This window comes from Centropristis striata, chromosome 7, assembly GCF_030273125.1.
Source record: "Centropristis striata isolate RG_2023a ecotype Rhode Island chromosome 7, C.striata_1.0, whole genome shotgun sequence".
Classification (NCBI taxonomy): Eukaryota; Metazoa; Chordata; class Actinopteri; order Perciformes; family Serranidae; genus Centropristis; species Centropristis striata.
The window spans coordinates 34,306,008-34,329,682 of NC_081523.1; the positions used below are offsets into that span (position 1 = coordinate 34,306,008).

At 37.0% G+C, this 23,675-nt stretch overlaps 2 protein-coding genes across 2 annotated transcripts; both read right to left on the reverse strand.

Moving 5' to 3' along the window:
• Positions 1 to 245: 245 nt before the first annotated feature.
• LOC131974829 (GTPase IMAP family member 8-like) lies at positions 246 to 3,954 on the reverse strand. The gene has a single exon (XM_059337311.1). It carries the CDS (start codon positions 3,940 to 3,942, stop codon positions 1,312 to 1,314), a length of 2,631 nt encoding a protein of 876 aa, XP_059193294.1. The 5' UTR covers positions 3,943 to 3,954; the 3' UTR covers positions 246 to 1,311.
• A 559-nt stretch (positions 3,955 to 4,513) lies between these two features.
• On the reverse strand, positions 4,514 to 20,662 carry LOC131974830 (GTPase IMAP family member 5-like). The gene is made up of 5 exons (XM_059337312.1): positions 20,530 to 20,662; positions 11,953 to 12,025; positions 5,457 to 5,510; positions 4,700 to 5,347; positions 4,514 to 4,596 (listed from the first exon to the last, which is right to left on the reverse strand). Exons 2-5 carry the CDS (start codon positions 11,969 to 11,971, stop codon positions 4,514 to 4,516), a joined length of 804 nt encoding a protein of 267 aa, XP_059193295.1. The 5' UTR covers positions 11,972 to 12,025; positions 20,530 to 20,662.
• Between the last annotated feature and the right edge of the window lie 3,013 nt (positions 20,663 to 23,675).

Here is a 23,675-nt window from a genome sequence, read left to right on the forward strand (position 1 = left end):
AGCATGCTTCAAAATGGAGGTCTCTCTTTGTTCCCCTCCAAACAAAGACAAACGACCCCCACCCCCACGATGTCTGAAAGACAGCGCTTCGTGTGAACGCGAGGAGGAGGGGAGCGTCAGTCGGATCACTCATAAACAATAACTCCGATAACACCCAAAACAGAGTGAGTCATGGAGAAGAAGAGACATGCCGCGGGTAGAAAGGAATGAAATGTGGTGATGTAGTACCATCACCTCATGTTATGGGTTTTTACGTTTCTCCCCTGGGTCCATATTTATTTATTTTTTCATACATGGCCCTAATACGCCGTCGTAGTAGACGATCCTGGTGATAAATTCATTATTTGATATCCCATAACATGATTGTGTCGGCTGAACACCGGCCAATATTTTATTAGGTTAGATGATTGAGGTAAAATGTAAATGATGTCACTCAGATCAAACCTACACTCAGCAATGATCAGCCTCACGTGGGACTGATGAAAATGACAAACGATGTAAAAGTCTTTCTTGTGAATGAATCTCCGTATTTCAAAGTCCAAGCAGTAAACTGCTGGCTAACAACACAGTTGTGCAGCTGGGGAATAATTTATCTACATTCTGTTTGTTTGACTATCTGTTAAACAATGGAATTACAAAGAGAGCATGCATGTCTGTTTATTTTCGAAGCTGTGCTTGGTGGTCGCTGAGGACTACATGTTGCCTTCTGACGGGGCATGGTGAATTCAGGGTTGCCTCGTTAATACTATAATAATACTATAATAGAGTAGATATTTCAAAGGAAGACAGAATACGTGAGAGCTTCACTGGATTGGGCTGTATTCTATACATTTATTGTCAGCTGGTGCTTTCATATGTGCTTTCCCTTACACAAGTCAAGACATTTACACATAAATTGATGTAGAAGAGGCCCGCGCGCAGACTTTATGCAGCATCACTGTATTGTATGAAACAAAAGTTCTAAATATTGCAGTCCTGTGTCACAGTATTGTATTTGTTTATATTGTTTTTCATGTCCATGAATTAATTTATTTCATGGGATGTTACTGGACTCTGGAGGGAAGGTTCATGTGCTTTTTTAACAATATTTTTAAGTCACTCTGTCAGAAAGAAACCAGGATCCTGGTCACACTTCACAACTGGTTGAGCAAAAGTGGAAAAAAACAAATCTTTTGGGTGACTGTGTTTATACATGGCCTGATACTGAAAAAGCTAATTATTCCTACAATGTTTTGTTTTAATGCAGACAGTGCAGCGCAGACACTTCATGCTCCATGCTAACATTATATTGACCAATGGTCACTTCAGTGATCAGAGGATACTACATCTGCTTTTGTATTTCTGTTTTAGTTCTTTTATTTCTTCCTCATGCTTTTTCTTCAAGTCCTCTGCCTCTTTTAGCTGTTTTTCTTTGTCCATTGAGCGGCCTTCTCTCATTTGTTCTTTCAGTACTTTCTCTTTGTAAGTCGAGAGGTTTTGTAACAGATTATACTCTTTGCCATGGCTTTCTTCTTTCTCCTGAATTTGTCTCACATGCTTTTGCTTCAATTCCTGGATTTCTTCCATGTGCTTGTCGACCAACGCTGAAAAGTCCTTGGTGTATTTCTGTCTGAACTCATTGAACTCTTCAGCTTGTTTTCTGGCCTCCTCTTCATATTTCTTCTTCATCTCCTCCAGTTTCTTGTTAAAGGTTTCCTCCAGATCTTTTCTCTCCTTCTCCTCCTGTTCTCTTCTGATTCGATCTTCTTCTTTTCTTTTCATTTCATGTTTCCCTCTTTCCTGCTCGTATTCTACTTGTAGCTTTGTTATTCTTCTTTTCTCCTCCTGTCGTTTCTGATCATTTTCTTGATTTCGTTTTTCCCACCATTCATTTTGTTTCTTTTCCCAGTCCTCTCGTTGCTTTCTAAGCTCTTCTTTGCTCTGCTCCAACTCTCTATCAATGGTTTCCTTCTCCTTTGATTCTGACTTTATTTTTTTCTCCATAGCTGCAAGTTTTTGCTCCCAGTCTTGTTGTTGAAATTCATCCTGTCTTTTCCTTTTATTGTCCTCCTCTTCTCTTTTTTCCTGTTCTTTTTTTCTCAGTTCACGCTCCCTTTCTATGTTTTGCTCCTTTTCTTTCAGTTGTTTTGCTCTCAGTATTCTCTCCTGTTCAATTTCTGCTGTTTGTTCTTCAATTCTTGTTTTCATTGCTTGTATCTCTTCCTCATGTTTCTTTAGCAGCTCCTCCTTCTGTGCCTTCATCTCTTCTTCCTTCCCCCTCAGGATCCTCTCCACTTCCTGTTTTATTGCTGCCTCAGCCTCTTGGAACATCTCATTGGTGTAGCAGCTGCTGGCATTTGTCCTCACCATCATCTCAACCTTTGTCAGCAGTTCGCTGACCTGAGCACGATTTGGATCGTTGTTGTTGAAAACATGGTGTCTGTCTCCACAGTCATGTATCAGTTGTTTTACAAAGTCATCACACTCTTCTGTTATGTAACTTTCAACTGTTGTGTTTTTCAGTTCATCTCCTCTGGTGAATACAATGATGATGAAATCACCTGAACTCTTGCCAAAATACTTCTTGATCAGTTCCAAAGAGTCTTTTTCCTCTTTTGTGAAGCGACCGATCTGCAGCACCAGTAAGATCACATGAGGTCCAGGAGACAACATGCTGATGCATTTCACCAGCTCCTGTTGAACGTCATCATTGGACAGAGTCGTGTCGAACAAGCCGGGAGTGTCAACCACAGATACAGGCCGCCCATCAATCTCTCCTGTTGCTTTCTCACAAAACTTGGTCACAGACTTCTGACTGGGTCTGGATTTAAAATGTTCTTTGCCCAAAATGGTGTTTCCAGTTGCACTCTTTCCACTGCCGGTCTTTCCAATCAGCACCATCCTGAGACACTCTCCGCTCTGACTTTTATCATCACCTCCCATCAAACTTTTCTTTTTAACATCTTGCAGTTCAGCTTGAAGCCTTGCATTAGTGTTTTCCAGCTTGACTACATTCTCCACCTGAGCCTTGAAAAACATCTTCACTTTGAAGCATCTGGATCCTTTAACTGTCATCCTTTCCAAATCATCCAACAGCTCTGGGATCTGCTGCTGGTCCCTGATGTTGAGGACAAACTGTCTTCCTCCACAGCTCTGACAGAGCTCCTGGATGTCCTTGTTTTCCTTTAGAAAGTTAACAACATCTGTAGCTGTAGGATCTGACTCCACAGTGAACAGAATCATGGTGAAGTCATTGACTCGAGAGCTGAAAGTGTTCTGGATGGTCTCCAGCTCTTTCTTGTCTTCATCAGTGAGGGGACCCACAGGAAGGACCAGGATGAAGGCATGGACGCCCTCAGGATCACAGAGGGAGATACACCTGAATGATTCCTCCATCACTTCCTCCTGAGGTTTTCCATTCAATGCAGGCAGCTCCACCAGGGAAACCCAACGTCCACACACCTCTCCCTGATGTTTAACACACTCTGAGCTGGAGACTGAATGAAGCTCTGTCTGACCTAAAATGGCCTTGGCTGCTGAGGTCTTCCCTGCTCCTCTCCTCCCACACAGAACCATGTTTAGAGCTGGTTTCATCTTTTTATTTGCTGTTTCTTCAATCCTCTCCATTAATGATCTGTGGTTATCTTCAGACAAACTGTAGTTTCTTCCTTCACAGTTTTGAATGAGTTCATTAACAGTGAAAGTCATTTCACTCTCATGTGTCAGGATGACCATTGAGAACTTCAAAGCATCTTCGCCAAACAAACTCAGGATGAACTTCACTCTCTGGCTGTTTCTTTCTGTGAAGTCAGAAGGCTTCACTAACAGCAGCAGAACATTTGGTCCAGGAGGACAAAGACTCACACAGTCCTGCACCTGTCTTCTCACTTCCTTCTCAGACAAGCTGAAGATGTCTGGAGTTTTCATAACTGTTAATGATTTTCCTCTCCACTCTCCATGCATGGCCACACGTTGCCTTGTTGGGGAATGAAAACTGTGGCCCCTAATGATGAAGTTACCAAGTTTTGTCTGTTTGTCTTCACTTTTTCCCAGTAGCACAATCCTGAAATCAGATGCTGTAATACAACAGAGAGAAAGATAAAATGGCATAAACTCATTATGAGGCTGAAATCACTGCAGCACTTTTCTTCCAAGTGTCAACATGTCCTGCAAATTCTGCTCATATACAGCTTTTTCACACAATTAATTACATTTTAAGTAAAGATGTTGAGGTGGTCAGACATTTGAATTTGGGCAAACTTCTATTGAAGTGACCAGTACCATTACAGTTAATAAATATAGTTTATTATTAAGGTTTCGTCCATAAAGAGCAGTGATGTGGGCTTTGGGTTGTGTGGATGGGAATTAAAATGTACGGGCACAAATGTGGTCTGTGGTCAGTATGTGGAGTTTGGGTAGAGCTTGGTGGAACTGATCAGCCATATAAAGACAAAGTCACTAAATATAAACTGACATGTAAAATTATTAATCATAAAATTGTTTTAAAATTTGCGTTTTTGGCATTGTAACACATTTACTCACTGTGAGGCACAGGGGTTTTCTCTGAGAGTGAGAGTTGTGAGAGTTGTTCACTGAATTTAGTATACGCTTGCAGCCCTGTAAAAAAGATGGCACCATTAATTTGCAGCTTAGTTTTCTATTTAATAAAGGATTTGTGTGAACAATGTTTAAGGCCTTGTCAGAAATGTTTTGCACTTACCAGCAGCTTTAACAGCATCTGTTAGGGTTGTGGTCTTTGCTTCTTTGTGTTTTGTTCTTTGATTATCACCTGCCGAAGTAGATGTTGGGTCCTGAAATATTTCACAGCTCACATGTTCTCCACTGTTCTCCTTTGCAGTTCGACCCAAACCAGTTAACAGCTCTGGACGTTCAAGGTTCTTCTGCCTCAAGTATCTGTATCTACATTTCATGATCATGTCTTTTAACACAGGCTGTCCAATGTATTTTTCCATCAAAGCTGGACTCTTCTTTCTGGGTGTTGATATCAGAACCAGTGAATGATCATATGATCGCTCACTGAACTTTTCAAGAACTCGGCAGAGTCTCAGTTTGTGTTCCTCAGTGAAGTCTTCAGGCTGGAGGACCAGCAGGAACACATGAGGTCCAGGATCACAGAGTCTCACACAGTTTTCTACATGTTCTGTCAGTTTGTGTTCAGAGATGTTGGGATGCAGCAGATCTGGAGTGTTGATGAGAACTATTTCTTTCTCTTTCAACGGTCCTCTGACTGTCAGACAGCGGTTTGGTTCTTTCTCAGTGCTGAACACAGCCTTTGCCAGTATCAAGTTCCCCACTGAACTCCTCTCAGACCAGCTGTTCCCCAGCAGAACAACTCTCAGCTCAGACACTGAAAAAAAATGTATATAAAAAGACAACTGAATGTACAGTAATACTGTAAACTAATGTAAACTCAGATATTCTTAAATTACAAGATAACACAGTTGAGTTTGACTCACTGTAAGGTGGTAGATATTCATAGCTGCTACTGCGCCTCAGAGGATGTGGATCATCTGTGATTGGAAGAACAAAGCAATTAGTAGACTTTCTCGTAGAAGTAACAATATCACTGATATTATCCATGCAATCTTTTAAGACGTTTGACCAGATCTGAAACAGACACTTGAAAAACCCATCAAAAACCTGACAAACAAAAAGAGACCCATTCCAAAAGTGACCTGAGGACAGTCAGACTTGGTCAGAATGGACCATAGGATGATCAGACCCAATAACAATTGATCTGATCTAGGGCTGTAACAATGTTTGTTTATTTTTATTTTTATACAATTTTGTTATTGTATCTTATTTTATTGTTATTTTGGTAATATAAATGTTATTCCTGGTGCTGTTAGATTGCTGCGAGACCATCCAGTTAATACATGTGTGTGCCTCATCTTTGTGTATCACCAGTGAAATAGCAAACAGTTTTTGGCGCAGGGAAAATATTATTTTGAAAGACAAAATGCCACAAATAGAATTGATTAAAGTAGAATGTTATATAAAATCAAAACATGTTTTTAATTTTTATAAATTTTTACATTCAAACACGCTGGAGTTAATGGAAATGGTTGGGAGTCACGTAACACAAGTGATGGTGATGGCTGCTTGAAGGATTTGCTCTGCCTGCCCTGACGGTCAAACTTTAAATGGCACTGTGAAAACCAGTTTTTGTCTGACCATAGTTTACTTTGTGACGGAGGAGGACAAGATGCCCCAAGGTAGCACAAAAAAAGCTGGTAACCGGAAGTTGTTTTCGAGTTTTGCCGCTGCTAGCACGAGGGCTAACGAACAAGCTAATAAAGCTGACGTGGACGTGACTATGTAGGAGCCAACAGCAAGCAACGCTCCTGCAGCCAGTGATAGCGAAGTTGCTAGAGAGCTTGCCAACATGTCCAGGCTGATAAAAGACACCTCCGAAACACAAGATAAGAAGCTTGAAGACATCAAGAGGTCCACATTTGCAGTTGAAAATAAGCTAACAGAGATCTCAAAGCGTCTTAATCACGTTGAGACCCAGCTATCCTTTCTCGGGGAAGCGAATCAGGAGCTACAGGAGAAACCCCCCACGACCAGAGAGGAGGTTGAAATGCTCAAACAGAAACTGGATGATATCGAAAACAGGGAAAGAAGAAATGATACACGGATTCTGAATTTGTGTATCATTCGTTCTTTCCATTGGCAATCAAAAATCAAATAAAGAAAATTTGACTGGTTATTTTGTTTTTACTTTTTTGTACAACACAAAAAACGAAAAAAATACTTGTTTTTTCAGATTTCAATATTAGGCTCAGATCAAAAATACGAAATGGAAAAACGGGCACAAGGAATGAATTTGATTTGAATATTTAATTGGTCAGGTTTACGTGACCCGGAAGTTTGACTGCGATCGTGTGAGCCGTCACTCGCTTCTCCGTAGGTAAACCAGCCGTCCCTATATAATGTAGTGCGCCTGTATTGTGATATTTATGGTAAATTCATTGAAACTGCTCCAAGCAGGCTGACATGAAGGATAAACACTTTACTGTCATTATTTCTCACTTTTTTTCAGTATAAAACTCTTTCCCGCAGAGAGGAGCAGTTTCAATGAATTTACCATAAATTTCACAATATGGGCGCACTACATTATATAGTGACGGCTGGTTTGACTACAGATAAGATATAGACGGCTCACTTGACCGCAGTCAAACTTCCGGGTCACGTAAACCAGACCAATTAAATATTGAAATCAAATTCAGTCCTGAATCTGTGTATCATTCGTTCTTTCCATTTTCAATTGGCAATCAAAAATCAAATAATGAAAAATTTACTGGTTATTTTGTTATTTGTTTTTTATCATGACACAAAAAACAAACAAAATGCTTGTTTTTTCATATTTCAATCTTAGGCTCAGGTCAAAAATACAAAAATGGAAAAACGGGCACCAGGAATTAATTTGATTTTAATATTTAATTGGTCGGGTTTACGTGACCCGGAAGTTTGACTGCGGTCAAGTGAGCCGTCATTTGCTTCTCCGTAGTCAAACCAGCCGTCCCTATATAATGTAGTGCGCCCGTATTGGGATATTTATGGTAAATTCATTGAAACTGCTCCAAGAGAGGTGAAATGAAGGATAAACACTTTACTGTCATTCTTTCTCCCTTTTTACAGTATAAAACTCTTACCAGCAGAGAGGAGATGAAGTATTAACTTTACATGAACACACCACGTGAAATAATTAAATTGCGTCGCGCCGAAAATGTATTTGTTGTGTCAACGTGTGGTTTTTAGTTTTCAGAATAAAGTGTTACACAACCAGGCCCAAATATCAGATAAATATGGAAATAAGATTAATTGCCTGACATTTACAGAACTGTTCACTGTCGATTTTTTTTCATAGCGCCTTTGGAAATAGACTGTATAGTAAAATATTACATTATATTAAGAAATTATTAAAATTAAAATGTCAGTTTCCAGTCACTAATTCAACTTCAGGTACATTCTAGAGGACCTCAGGTATCTTCTCACAAATTTACAGGAGGTTTCACTGTGGAATATCAGTTTAAAATGCACTTGAATATTTATTGTATAGTAAATATTCAAGTGCATTTTATTATGAATTTTAATATAATGTAATATTTTACTGTACAGTCTATAGCCAAAGGCGTTTTATTTTTTAAAAAATCCACACTGAACAGTTCGGTGAATATCATGCAATTAATCTTATTTCCATATTTATCTGGTATTTGGGCCTGGTTGTGTAACACTTTATTCTGAAAACTGACAACCGCACGTCGACGCAACAAATACATTTTCGGCGCGACACAATTTAATTATTTCACGTGGTGTGTTCATATAAAGTTAATACTTCATCTCCTCTCTGCGTGTTGTGTTTTCTGTGGAGTAAGAGTTTTATACTGGAAAAAAGTGAGAAAGAATAACAGTAAAGTGTTTATCCTTCATGTCAGCTCCCTCTGAGCAGTCCCAATGAAATTTACCATAAATATCACAATATAGGCGCACTACATTATATAGTGACGGCTGGTTTGACTACGGAGAAGCGAGTGACGGCTCACTTGACCGCAGTCTAACTTCTGGGACACGTAAACCAGACCAATTAAATATTAAAATCATATTCATTCCTGATGCCCATTTTCCATTTCGTATTTTTGATCTGAGCCTAAGATTGAAATCTGAAAAAACAAACATTTTCTTCGTTTTTTGTTTTATAATAGAAAAACAAATAACAAAATAACCAGTCAATTTTTCATTAATTGATTTTTGATTGCCAATCGAAAACTGAAAGAACAAATGATCCACAGATTTTGCACCACACTTCTTTTTCCTTTGTTTTATTATTTTCCGTAACCGCACCGCACCACAGTGTTTTTGTTTTATTTCGTATGTCTTGTTCAAACTATTGCACAGTGTCTTTGAGTGTTAGAAAGGCGCTTACAAATTAAATGTATTATTATTATAATATGTAAGTTTGTAAGACTTAAATTACCTTTAGCACAGTCCAGAGTGTTGGGATCTTGCCAAATATGACCTTTGGTTCATTTGTGGATTTGAACTGATGTGGATTAAAATGCACAGCATTTCCATCCATCTATTAAAGTGGCATCTAAGGCTCTATTTTGATTTTCTGGCAAGAAACTCTTTACGGCCCCCACAGATGTGTGATCACCTCATTGGTCAGGAGACCTCTGACACCACATGGGGTCTACTGTAAAGAACCCGAGCCTCCCTATTATCTCCCTCTTTCTCCTCTGCTTGCCAAGGCAACAACACCTCTACACTCCTCTCAGGATGGGACACAGGTCTGGGTCCTCCAGGGACCAAAGCCCCCCCCTCTTTCCCCACCTCCTGCAGAGATCTCCTACTCAGGTTTCAGGAATCCTGCAACCTACTCTCTCTCTCAGACTGTTCTGTGCATCAAAAGTTGGATTAGTGAACACAAAGTTCATTGCAACATCCAGAGAAGACTGCTTCAACGAACGAGAGTGAGTGAAACTTAATTTGCAAGACAGTAAATTATTAAAATAGGTGATGTTGTGTTGCTTTAGTCCTATTAAAACGGATGGTTTTATTTTGAAAGGATAATGTAAAGTAAAGTTGTCTAGTACCTGGCTGATAGGGGCACAAGCTCTTACGTCATGGATTGTTTTTGATGGAACTACAATCCTAAAATGAAACTTGTGAATTTTTTTCCCCAGGAATGGACCATCACTCAGCCGGGTGTGCTGTACTTAAACACACTTCATACGTTCATCACCCTCCTCTTCTAACTCTTCACCATTGTTGAGATCCATTTAGTTCACACCTGAGCTTTGAAAGTAATTAGTTATTGTATTAATGCTGTTCATGTTTTGTTTTGTTAGATGGTGTTCATAGCTTAGCTACCACTCCAGTTTAAAAACAGAGGCATTGAATAAGCGCAGGATTTTTCCCGTCTTCTCTTGTTTCCAGGCACGGTAGACACTTGTTTTTAATGTCAACTGCCCCTCACTGTTAGGACTGAGTACATTTTAACAAAAGAAAAAGTAAATTGCTCCTACATATATTTTACAGGTCACACACATCTATCTTTGGTGGAAGTCAAACGCTTGCACTGCCTGGCTTGCATTGGGTCTTCAGCAGCTCAGACATTGACTTGGAAACCCAACAATACTTTTTGTAATTTAAAGGTTCTTATCACACTGATGTCTTTTCAAATGTCATTTTTTCTGTTTGGTTTTAATTTTGATTTGAATATAAATATATTTTATGCTATAAAACAGGAGTGTAACACCATGATTAACAGCTCGCTTTGCGCTCTGATTGGATCGGGTGGGTTTTCGGATGGGAAGCTGATACAGCAGCTCAAGCTCTGGCTCCAAATGACGGCAATGCAAGATGGTAGCAGCCAAGTCAGGGAAATTTAGGTTTGCTTTTTTGGTGTGGACTGGTACCTGGAGAGGTGTCGGTTCACCTCTTGTATACTTCAGATTATCCAGGCTCTGAACCCTCTTCTGCTCGGGGTGCATGACTATGTGGCAGCCTCAACATCTCTCTACAGTTAATATTAGATTACTGGAGGTCCTGTCAGGGATCAATATAATTTTAAAATTGAAAAACTGCCCCAATGAAGCACAGACTGTCAGTTAGTGAAGAAAAGACTATATACAAGATAACTATTGGTTTACGTAATGACAAAATCATGACTGAGCATTGACTACAGCTGTGACTGTCTCTCATTACAGTTCTGAGGGCATGGCTCTTTAGTCACCTGTATAATGTTTGGACAGAGAGAGAAGACAGACTCAACTGATGCTACAGGTACCATAAAGTACCTGTTTCAAGACATGACAAATTCAACTGAAGACCAATTTAAGAACCTGAAGGAAGAATAATTTATATTTAAATTATCTTACTTATTCACTTATTCCAAAAGTGTTTTTACAGAAGAAACCTCAGAACATTTTGTCACTCACAGCACTTCTACAGATTTGCCTATAACTGAAAACCGCATGCCTACAAGACCTTTACATTTGGTTTATATAATATCAGATCACTGTTTACTAAAGCTGTACTGAAATATGATTAGATTAGTTTATGTTAAACATGACTGAAATCACTTGTTTTCTTATCTCCTGATTATACCAATGCTTACATGAAAATCCTTTCTGTTGTGTACATTTGGATATTGAATTTATTGCTTTAAAGTCTGATAAAACTGAGCTGCTGGCCATAACATAGAAACCAGTTTGATCAACCAGTTTGATCAAGTAAGACCAATTCCAGTACACAAAGCCAAACATTTATTCATATAAATGTAATCTTTAATAAAAGGGGAAAAAAGAAAAACGTCCTGCCTTCAGCCCTGACAAGGGAGTCTAAAGAGAGGCAAAACTCAGATTAACACAACATGTGAAGAAAATGTAACAACATGGTACATCTCTGAAAATTACTTATAAATTTTGTCCCAGAACTCGGATACGTCGGGAGATGACCAGAATTGATTTCACAACATGGCAGATTCACTCATGCATCTAGTCCAGTAAGGCAGCAATTAGACTTATTCTCAGCCTGGACCAACAAAGGGAAAGCTATATTCTGATTTGAATTAAATGGTTCCTCGCTTTGAAAGATGCAATATATTATAAAACCTAAAACATACAATCTTTTACACTGTTTCAGGTTTAGCCAACCTGCTCTTGACTCATTCCTGCACACTGAGTAGTTCTTGTACTGAGGATGAGTTAAGTTATGGATTGTTGATAAAGTTAAGTTGTCCTTAAATTGAAGTAAAACTACATTTGTAATTTTTTGACCTTCTGTCATTAATACATATCAAATGAGAAGAAATTATGGAACTATTGAAAGTATATGAAAAACACAGCAACCGTGAATTTAAAGATATATTTGAGGCAGTTAACATCCCAGTGATCAGGAGCAGACAGTGAGTTATTGAGACTGATGAAATGTGACTGAACTCACCTGTTGATGCAGACGCCATGATGTCACTCTGCTGGAAACATCACACAATCATTCAACTGCTGAGTTTGACGACCTAAAGAGAGGACGGCATCAAATGTTTGTTAACTTGTCTTTACCTGTTAGGCTGCCTCATTAAACATCAGTAAACCTCCCAGCACACACACACACACACACACACACAATAATATTAATAATAATAAAAGCCTAATAATTAGAGATGTCCTGAGCCGAACTTAAAGCTCAGGGTTACAGGGTTAACTTGTTCGTTAAAGATCTTGGTAGATATTTCTATTTTTGTGAATCATTAAGAGGTATTTTAATGTAACTAGAAATACAGAATTCAAATATATAAACATTACAGATATGTGCTCAATAAAATAATACAAATAAACAAGATAATTACTTTACATTGACAAATTAATAGAAAATATATTCAAACAATAGAAATGAAGTAAATGGATTTTTAAATTACAATAAAAAAATTAAACATATCATTCCTCTGCAAGATCGCTATACACTGTCACAGCTTAATCTTTATATATATATATATATATATATATATATATATGTATACAAATTGAACAGTCTATATATTCTTTAAACTCAAATATGAAATCAAATGAAATTGGGGGTAATTTAGGTTATGATACATTTATCAGATTTACAGTGTTAAATATAATGTTTCAAATATATAACGACACTTTTAGAGTCAATATTGATGTTACTGACTAGTTTTACACAATATATAATCTTATAATCATTCGAGTCCAGAAAGTAACTGAATGTATACAAGATTCAGGATCATCACTGCAAAAACTAGATTTATTATCAAACTCTAAGAATCTGAAGCAATATAGATTGGTTGGAGATAAAAGGTGTAAAATGTTAATGTACACTTCCTTCATCCTGTTGACAATACTCCATATATATGGTGATGGTAAATCTACAAAGTGTTGTCCAGACCTTGTTGGATAAAAAGTGATGAAAGATAAAATGAGCCGTTGAAGTACTGCGGTGAAGTTAGTTTGAAGTTGGATATTCGACAGACATTCGCTTACGGGTAAACCTCTGTTTTGTTACTGCGGTCGAGCCAACTGCGTTCATGCCAGCAGTCTCTTCTTTTTGCTCGGTCCAGTCAGCCGCTCCTACATTTCGAGTGCGCCCGTATTACAAGTAAATAGGTAGAGACGGCGTTAGCGGTCCGGGTATCATAGTATAATTCCTTTTTCTGTCCAAACGAAAATACGAAAAAAGGAGAACAGTGCCCCCTTTTCTTTTTTCGTTTTAAACCAAAGACGAAAAAACGGATTTTGCTATCAGCATCAAAAAACGAAATAACCAAACAACCTAAATGAAATAACAGCCGTTATTTGTTTTTTTGCAAATTCATTTTTCCTTTTTTCGTTTCTCATTTATTGATATGACGTCGTACATCATACACTAGTATAGGCTACTGTTTATTAACATATTTATTAACATAATTATTATTGATTATTAATTATAATTATAACTAATGCCAGGCCTAACACCATAAATGAAAGCTATCGCTATGAAAGAGTTTTGTTTTTTTCAAGATAAATGAAGTAGGACATTAAAAGATTCCCTTTGATTAGCCCACTCAAAACGTTGTCATATCATTTAATTACAGCCATAGGCGGCGGGTGAGCCTGACGTTTGGGAAGCCTATCTGACCACATGTTATACAGCCCGGTCGCCGGTGCTGATCACTTCTGAAGTACTTTTATGTTGTTTATCTTATCACCATGGCAACGCGTTGTCACCGGCAACTTGTCAGCATAGTGACGAACGGGCAGCAGCTGCAGCGACAACCTCACACACATTATAAACATAATAATTATTGAAAATGAGAATTTGTGAAGTTATCGCTTCAGTGCTGATGTTTAGCCACAGGGTGGCGCAGTTATTACATGAACAGTAGAACTGAAGAGGCTCAACCAGGCTCTGTGTTCATGTTCCGGCTCAACAAAACCTTTAGCCCCGGTTAGAGTTAACTGGTGTTATTTTCCGGTTATTGTCCGGCTCTGAGCTTTGTGCTCTGTGCGCGTTCTCATCAAAGGAGCTGCGATCGCGAGCAAGCTTCCCCCATATTCCAGGGATTTATTATGACGCAGCTGCTGCGTTGCCATGGTGATGAGATAAACAAAGTAAAAGTACCTTACTTCAGAAGCGATCAGCACCGGCGACCGGGCTGTATAACATGTGGTCAGATAGCCTCCCAAACGTCAGGCTCACCCGCCGCCTATGGCTGTAATTAAATGATATGACAACGTTCTGAAAAAAACTCTTTCATAGCGATAGCTTTCATTTATGGCGTTAGGCCTGGCATTAGTTATAATTATAATTAATAATCAATAATAATTATGTTAATAAATGTGAAACATGCATGGTTCAGAGAACAGTAGCCTATGCTAGTGAACACAGTATAGGCTACTATAACTAATGCCTGGCTCACCCGCCGGCATTAGTTATGATTATAATTAATAATCAATAATAATTATGTTAATAAATGTGAACCATGCATGGTTCAGAGAACAGTAGCTTATACTAGTGTACGATTATACGTTTTTTTAATCCTTTTTATGCTTGATAATAAGTACTTATTAATACGGGACTTTTATTTTTCCGCTTCCGATGTGTCCGACGTCATATCAATAAATGAGAAACGAAAAAAGGAAAAATGAATTTGCAAAAAACAAATAACGGCCGTTATTTCATTTAGGTTGTTTGGTTATTTCATTTTTTGATGCTGATAGCAAAATCCGTTTTTTCGTTTTTGGTTTAAAACAAAAAAAGGAAAAGGGGGCACTGTTTTCCTTTTTTCGTATTTTCGTTTGGACAGAAAAAAGGAATTATACTATGATACCTGGACCGTTAGCGCTGAGAAAGTACAGTGTGTAACAACTTCCTCTTTTCAAAATAAAGTGTTGAGAAATGAACAACAATAAAAAGAGATGTCAACACTGGTTATGAGAAATTACGTCATATGAAATGTGTTTTTTACATTAAAAAAATAATATAGAATATGGACAGTGTTAAACTGTGTCCCATTCAGCCAGTGTAGTGTACTATAATCCAACACTGATTTTGGGTCATTAAGTCACATGACCTGGCAGCTGTTGAAAATACATTTTTTGACATTAAAAGATTAATAGAAGATATGAAGATTATTAAGCTGCAATAAAAAGAGGTGTGTCTCATTCTGCCAGTGGAGTACTATGATCCAACACTGGTTTTGAGTCATTAGGTCACATGACCTGGAATCTATTGAGATAAAATGCTAATATTTAGATATAAATATTAATAAAAAAAATATGAACGACTTCAAATGTAAAAAAAAGAGGTGTGTCTCATTCTGCCAGTGGAGTGCTATGATCCAACACTAATGTTTAGTCAATTGATGACATGACCTGGGATCTATTGAGATAAAGAGATTTTTTAAATTTAATTTTTTATTATTTTACCTGGTTAAATAAAGGATATATATAGTGTCCCAAAGCCAATGAAACAAAGGAGCTTCCAGAGGTTGCACTAGCCTCATTGTTTGGCCACCCATCACTTGACGCCTCAGCTCCTCCAATACTGCCCCAGAGAGTTTGTGTCGGAGTTTCAGATGTAGTTCGTACCGACCAGGTTGCACACTGGCCTGTAAAATTTGTGTGACCGCTGCAAATTCTCTCAAATTAATGCAATCATCACCCTTTGCTTCACTGAGGAAAAAAAGTTGCTTCAAATCTTACCTTTTGGCCTAGGCTAAACTGCCGAAGATGCTTAATAGATGTAAGAACTGAGAAAAATTGTTCAAACATGGTGCTGATCATACAAAAGTTTTGTTTCCCTTCAGCATGTTTTGTTTTTTTAGCACCATCTATGTTTTCTCAAGTACATAGGTGTGTTTTTCAGTGTTCTACAGCTACATTAGCTTGTTGAGAAGCCGCCAAATGAGGCAGTGTTATTTATATTCATTTATCATTGATTATTATTTTGTTATTTAAAAACAAATCTGAAATGGAATTTCTTGTCTAACAGCACTATTAAAGTCAAAATTATGATATATTATTGAGATGAAAACAAAAAGGCAAATCGTTATTCATTTTTATTTATTATTGATTTTTAATTATTTTGGTACTTAAACAAATCTGAAAAATAATTTGTTGTTAAACAGCACCATTAATGTCGTAATTTTGATATATGTTGTGGAGATGCAAAGAAAAAGGCAAATTTATGTCTCTGAGGGCAGAAAATGTGTCTAGTTTATTCATTTAAAAATAGGAAATATCATAAACATAAAAACCATAAACGCCCAATGTGACATATATGTCACATTACAGATCTTTGACACTTGTCAACTTGTCACACTTGAAATGTGGTCCACTTGGTCTGTGGTATATCCCCCATAATTTTCCTTTAAGGATTTCTGGGTCTGGGTTCTTATGGGTTAATCTTCTTGAATCATGTCCCTTGTTTCAGTGGCATAAGGGACATTTCCATGTTTTGTTCTTGGCATCCTCTATGTCCTCGCTTTCCATGGACAGACATGTGCTATGGAACCACCTGTCGCAGTCATCACATTGTATCTGTTTAGGTGAAAACAAATTATATGTTATTGTTAATTAATTAATTAGTCATTATTTGACACCTAAACATTACTATACTTTTTCATGATTATATGACAATTCAAGATGTCTATAACTGTTTTTCAATTACTCACCCATTGTATAATGGCAGTTCCTGGTCCTGGTGGCTTAAAGGTGGCACACATTGCACAATAATTGTGTTCATCAAAGACTGAAAAAAACAACAACATTGATTTAATACATCTACTATCTACTGTATCTTGTTTTTTACTTGTATGCTTAATTTGCATTTACCAGAGGCATCTAGGATGCTAAGAGCCAGATCTCTCCTCTCCTTCTTCATTTCTTTTTTTGTTGTGTTGAAATCCATCGCAGGGATTTCTGGGAAAGCCTTCATCAGGCCTTCTGCCATCTAAACAATATCAAATGCAGGTACTTACAACAATAATGTGGGAGCATATAATAAATGACATACACTCATGGTCACTATTAAACAAATTAATTATTTTCACACTATAATTTTTCTTTCTTTCTTTCTTTCTTTCTTTCTTCCAAAAGAAAAATTCCCACCTCACATAATGAAAAAACATTTTTTTTCGGCTTACCTTGACAACAATGACACCACAGCTGCTTCCATCTTGTTGGACTGGATGGGACATAACCCCCCCTTTCCATTTGACATCCACCCATTCCATTTTTCCATGACTTGTCCTCCTCATCTTGAAGTACTCCCTGAATAAAGTTTATATTCATCATACTCTTTAAATTAAGGTCCTTCAATTTTATGAACTGATGTAAGCTAGTCACTAGTAACAGAAACAGGAAGACACAGACAGTTATGTTAACACCTAGCAAAATAGAGAAGGTTTCCTCCCATACAATTTTAGAAATATCATTTTTTTTACCTTAAAATTAGTAGCTTAAAATTACTCTACGGGATTCTTTTAGCAGCAGTTTCTGAGGCCTTCAGCTCTGTTTTGTTCTGCGCTGGATCCACCAGGTACACTGTGCTGGTTTCTGCATGTATGTACTGTGACACAACAAAACATAACAAAACAATGTAAAACTACAACATTTCAGCCCCAAAATTTTGAGTGCCAGAGGGTGATGAAGATATGTGTGAGATTAATATTGTGAATTTAGACAGCAGCATGGCCCATAATCAGTACTGTCTGTCAGTTGCTTTCTGTCTCTCTGCCCTTGTGTCTTTCTTGGTTTCACTGTGCTATGCACTCATCTCTGTGGTCATTTCATAGTCTATGTACCTTACTACATGGCCCATGGCACTATCAATATGTTTTTGTGTCATTACTTGGGATATGATATGCATTTAAAGACAAAAATCAAGAGATCAACATAAAAAAATTACAAACCAGCAAGTTCCAGTGGTTATTGTTGACCAGCACAAATGATAGAACAGCTCCGAAGTTGCTGAAGTTCACCTACAATTGAAATAAATACAAATGGATGAAAGTTATCACTGAAACAAATTTAAAATTCTTATGACAAACTAATAGTTAATGACAATAGTATTTCTTATACCAGTTTTAGTGTTGTACTTTGGAATTTCTTTATTATTTTTTATGTCCAGGAGCATTCTAACATTTTAGTCAAAACAATTCATAGGATGATTATGCAATAGTCTTAGGTTTTACTCATCATACAGACACACACACACACACACACACACACACACACACACACCTTTCGTAAACTTTGCTGCTGCAGATTTTTCCTGTCACCAAACAGAATGCAACCTGTTGTATAGTGGCTCATTAAATAGATGGTGTCCATCATACTGAAATTGTGGGCAAAAACATGGAGCAGGCCCTCAATAACCTGACAGAAACAACAAATTGTTTGTCCAATTAATAACAATGACAATAATAATAATAAACAGCCTCAAATAGGATGAAACATCTAATTATCAAAAATAATTCATATATAACATTTTCACATTTGATACATACCTCCCCTGTCAACCATTCATGTGGCTTAAGTGTGTACAGCTCTGAGTGGTGGATAAGGAGGTTCTGCCCCTTCATCTGTGAGGGAATCATTGCAATAATAAAAATGGAAATATAGAAACAACATTATTGTGACAGCTTATCAGCTCTCCTACAAAATAATTAAATAAATAGAATATAAATTTAAGTTGTAGGCTATTACCTGGACGAAGGACTGCTGTCTGGACTCCTCGTCTGTCCTCCCTCCAGATTGTTCTCAGCCATTTGATGTACTCTTTTTCGTTGGTTTTAAAGACATCAAGTGTGACTGATGTCAAAATCTCTGCTGGGACATTTACCTCACAAACGTGATAATTTATAAAAGACGTGACAATGGCGTCTCTCCCCCCAGCTTTTTCCCACATATCTGTGGTCCTCTGTCTCTGACCTTTTTTGAAGCGCCCCATATTAAAGTCAACAGATAACAAATTGTTGCTGAAGACAGTATTACTGCATTCTGTAGCCTCTAGTCATCTGCCTCTAGAGTCAGCCTCTCTGTTCAGAAGGTCACCCACTTGCACCATCAGCTGTACATGCGGTCCCTAGACCAATAGGATTTCACCAATTAAGTATGTTAATTTAAGAGACAGATGCAGGCTCTCCTCAGTTCAGTTGCTCAATAGATTCCAGGTCATGTGACCTAATGACTCAAAACCAGTGTTGGATCATAGCACTCCACTGGCAGAATGAGACACATCTTTTTTTTTTACATTTGAGGTCTGTTCATATTTTTTAAATTAATATGTATATCTAAATATTAGCATTTTAGCTCAATAGATTCCAGGTCATGTGACCTAATGACTCAAAACTAGTGTTGGATCATAGTACTCCACTGGCAGAATGAGACACACCTTTTTTTTTTTTTACATTTGAGGTCTGTTCAAATTTTTTTAATTAATATTTATATCTAAATATTAGCATTTTTGTTCAATAGATTCCAGGTCATGTGACCTAATGACTCAAAACCAGTGTTGGATCATAGTACTCCACTGGCAGAATGAGACACACCTCTTCTTTTTACATTTGAAGTCGTTCATATTTTTTAATTAATATTTATATCTAAATATTAGCATTTTTGTTCAATAGATTCCAGGTCATGTGACCTAATGACTCAAAACCAGTGTTGGATCATAGTACTCAACTGGCAGAATGAGACACACCTTTTTTTTTTTTTACATTTGAGGTCTGTTCATATTTTTTTAATTAATATTTATATCTAAATATTAGCATTTTTGCTCAATAGATTCCAGGTCATGTGACCTAATGACTCAAAACCAGTGTTGGATCATAGTACTCCACTGGCAGAATGAGACACACCTCTTCTTTTTACATTTGAAGTCGTTCATATTTTTTTCATTAATATTTATATCTAAATATTAGCATTTTATCTCAATAGATTCCAGGTCATGTGACCTAATGACTCAAAACCAGTGTTGGATCATAGTACTCCACTGGCAGAACGGGCGCACTCGAAATGTAGGAGCGGCTGACTGGACCGAGCAAAAAGAAGAGACCGCTGGCATGAACGCAGTTGGCTCGACCGCCGAAACAAAACAGAGGTTTACCCGTAAGCGAATGTCTGTCGAATATCCAACTTCAAACTAACTTCACCGCAGTCGTTGAAGTGATTAAAAAAGACAAGTTGAAGTGTGGCTTCCTCCTCATGATATCCAAAATATGGCGTCTCCACAGAGCACTTCACATGTTTAACAGTAACATTTCTCAGCGCTCTCTCACTAAATTTCATTTTAAGAACATTTTAGAGACTAAAAACCAACGATAACTAAAACATCCTTCTGTTTTTTAACCCTCTTTCTTTTCACCTTCCAGCAGCAAAGCAGAGCTTACATTGTTCCCCATATAGATCTAACGTTTTTCCATTATAAATCATATCCCCCCATCAAACTTAAAGACACGCTGCTTTTACTTTACTTTAAGTTCTTTTTCTTTATCTATTTTTAGTTCAGTTCACTTACCGTCTGAAATTCTTGCTGCGACACATCAGCGCTGAAAGTGAAAGTAAAAAAAGCTCATGGAGGTGGAGTTCAAAAAAGAAAAAGAGTCTCCCAGAGCCTAAAAATGTTTTAAAGACAAAACACACGGTGATGTTTGGAACAACAACCTCTCTCTTTCACACATTATTTTTCTTATATGTTATTCTGTTCAGCTCCCTCTTCCTTATGTGCGTCACTTTGTTTACTTTTTTTTTACAGTGATTTCAAAAAAATATTAATTGATGCATTCACAGCATTTTGTCAGCTTCCCTTCTTGCATTGATGCACTACAACTAAAATATATACATTTATACATATATACAACAACACATTTATTTTTTTTCCAGGATTTCAATTTATTTATTTTTTAATGTCCTTTTACAATTTTCTCTTGATTTTTTAAATTATTTATTGTGAAGCATTTTGAATGATCTTGTTGCTGAAATGTGCTATATAAATAGACTTTCCTTCCCTTTGATTATAAAGAAATAAACATCAACAATAATCCAAAGAGAATATTTTAACAAGGACAAAAAATAAATTATTAAAATGAACTTTACTGCCATTGAATCAAGAGTCAGGATCTAAATATATGTACTTTAAATGTTTTAAAACTTGAAGCTCTGTGTTTGTTTGCATCAGGTTTTTCATCCTGTTGAGCCCCTGCAAACCTGCCTGGTGGACCCCAACACTTCTGTCTGTATTTGTGAGTACAAACGGTTTTAATGTGTTTTATGTTCCTGTTGCTGTTGTATCTGAATCTGTGGAGATTTTAGTCGCGTTTAGTTTGTTGTAGTGATTTATTGAGATTTATATCTAAATATTAGTGACTTAATGTACTGTTAGCTTGATTTCTAACGTTTCTTCATTTTAAATTTTCGCAGTATAACGTTAGCTAACTAAGCAGCCGTTAGCTGAATTATTTTTTCATTTTCTGTATTTTATTCAATGAAGTGTAATTTATTTCACTTGTTCTCACGTAGTCTGTCTGTTGTTTTGACATTACAACTGACTCGGGCTGTGGTCCTCTAATGCAACTATTCTCAACCTTCGGGTCGGGACTCCAGTTGGGGTCGCGAGATGATTTCTGGGGGTCGCCAAATCATTTTGGAAGTCAGCTCTGTCTCCACTGTGTTAAAGTGTTCATGTGGTTGAGTCTTTTTGGTCATTTTGTGTCTTTTTTTTAAAAATTGTGTTTCCTTTTTTTGGTTATTTTATGTCTTTTTTGTCATTTTGTGTCTATTTTTGTCATTTTGTGTCTGTTTTGGTAATTTTGTGTCTTTTTTTGGTCATTTTGTGTCTTTTTTTAATCATTTTGTGGTCAATTTGTGTCTGTTTTTGTCTTTTTCGTAATTTTTTGTCATTTTGTGTCTTTTTTTGGTCATTTTGTGTCTTTTTTGGTAATTTTGTGTCTTTTTTGGTAATTTTGTTTCTTTTTTTGGTCATTTTGTGTCTTTTTTGGTCATTTGTGTCTTTTTTTGGTAATTTTGTGTCTTTTTTGGTCAATTTGTGTCTTTTTTTTGGGTCATTTTGTGTCTTTTTTTAGTCATTTTGTGTCTTTTTGTGGTCATTTTGTTTCTTTTTTGGGTGATCTGGACTGTGCGTGTAAGATTGTGTTCAGTGAGCGGGGGTCGCGGACAACATGCATGTTAAATTCGGGGTCACGACTCAAAAAGGTTGAGAGCTACTGCTCTAATGCAGCTATTCTCAACCTTGGGGTCGGGATCCCAATTGGGGTCGCGAGATGATTTCTGGGGGTCGCCAAATCATTTTGGAAGTCAGCTCTGTCTCCACTGTGTTAAAGTGTTCATGTGTTTTAGTCTTTTTGGTCACTTATTGTCTTTTTTTGGGTCATTTTGTGTGTTCTTTGTCATTTTGTGTGTTATTTGGTCATTTTGTGTCTTTTTTTGTGTCTTTTTTGATCATTTTGTGTCTTTTTTCGATCATTTTGTGGTCAATTTGTGTCTTTTTTGGTCATTTTGTGTCTTTTTTGATCATTTTGTGGTCAATTTGTGTCTTTTTTGGTCATTTTGTTTCCTTTTTTTTGGTGATCTGAACTGTGTGTGTGAGATTCTGTTGAGTGAGCGGGGGTCGCGGACAACATGCATGTTAAATTGGGGGTCGCGACTCAAAAAGGTTGAGAACCACTGCTCTAATGGACAGATCCCGCTTTGTGTGTCCCGAGGCGGAGCTGGACTCACTCTGAGCCCTGCGGAGGGCTCACCGGAGTCGGGGGGAGGAGGTGAGGTGGTCCTGACCAAGGCTATAATAGTTTGGATTTTTCATTAGTTTTAGTTTATTAATTTAGATTATTTTAATTTAGATAGTTTAAATTAGTTTTTAGAGAAAGTTTGCTAGTTTTTATTTTGAAAATGCTTAGTTTTAGTTTAGTTTTTTTTTTTTTTGTTTAATATTAGTTTTTTGTAATAGGGTATTTGTGGGCTGAGAGATTCAAAAAGTTAACAATACATTTTTCGTTTTTTTCCTTTGTCTTATCCATCTCAGCCTCAATAAGATTATTAACTCTTGCAGCTCCGGGTGTTTTGAATTTTGGTTCGAGTGAAGTGCTGAACTTTTCTAACTTTTCTCACACAGTCGTGTAGACATCCCGGTCTCAATAAACAGATTTAGCCATGCTTCCTGTATAGAAAAAGCTGAGAAAAAGACAAAAACTAAGGACATTTTCACTTTATAGTTTATTAGTGTGTTAGTGTATTTCCATTAATGGAAATGTTTTTTCAATCCTAGTTTTTGGAACTATAATAACCTTGGTCCTGACATGGACAGATGAGGAACCCAATTTACACTTTTCATCATTTTACTTTATTTTGTTATTTTTTAATATTACATATATGTATAACGCCATAGTTTATGTTGATGCTTAAAATTGACTGACATGTACAAATTTACACATGTGTAGTATATGTTTATTATATGTGTATATTGTATTTTATGTCATTATATCTTTATATTTACTATTTACAGTTTCCTTAATGTACTTATGTAACCGGAGTGACAGCTTTCCACTCTGTGACCTCAAAACAAATTAAAATCTGAAACATGAGTTATGTCAGTCTTCACCATTTTATCAGTTTCTGAGGATGTGTGTATAAGATATATTGGCCATT

Coding starts and splice junctions, on each gene's coding strand:
- LOC131974829 (XM_059337311.1), bottom strand. CDS start 3,942: ATGCATGGAGAGTGGAGAGGAAAATCATTAACAGTTATGAAAACTCCA.
- LOC131974830 (XM_059337312.1), bottom strand. Junction 5,348..5,456: donor TGAATATCTACCACCTTACA/GTGAGTCAAACT, acceptor ATTTTTTTTCAG/TGTCTGAGCTGAGAGTTGTT. Junction 4,597..4,699: donor AGATGCTGTTAAAGCTGCTG/GTAAGTGCAAAA, acceptor TCTTTTTTACAG/GGCTGCAAGCGTATACTAAA.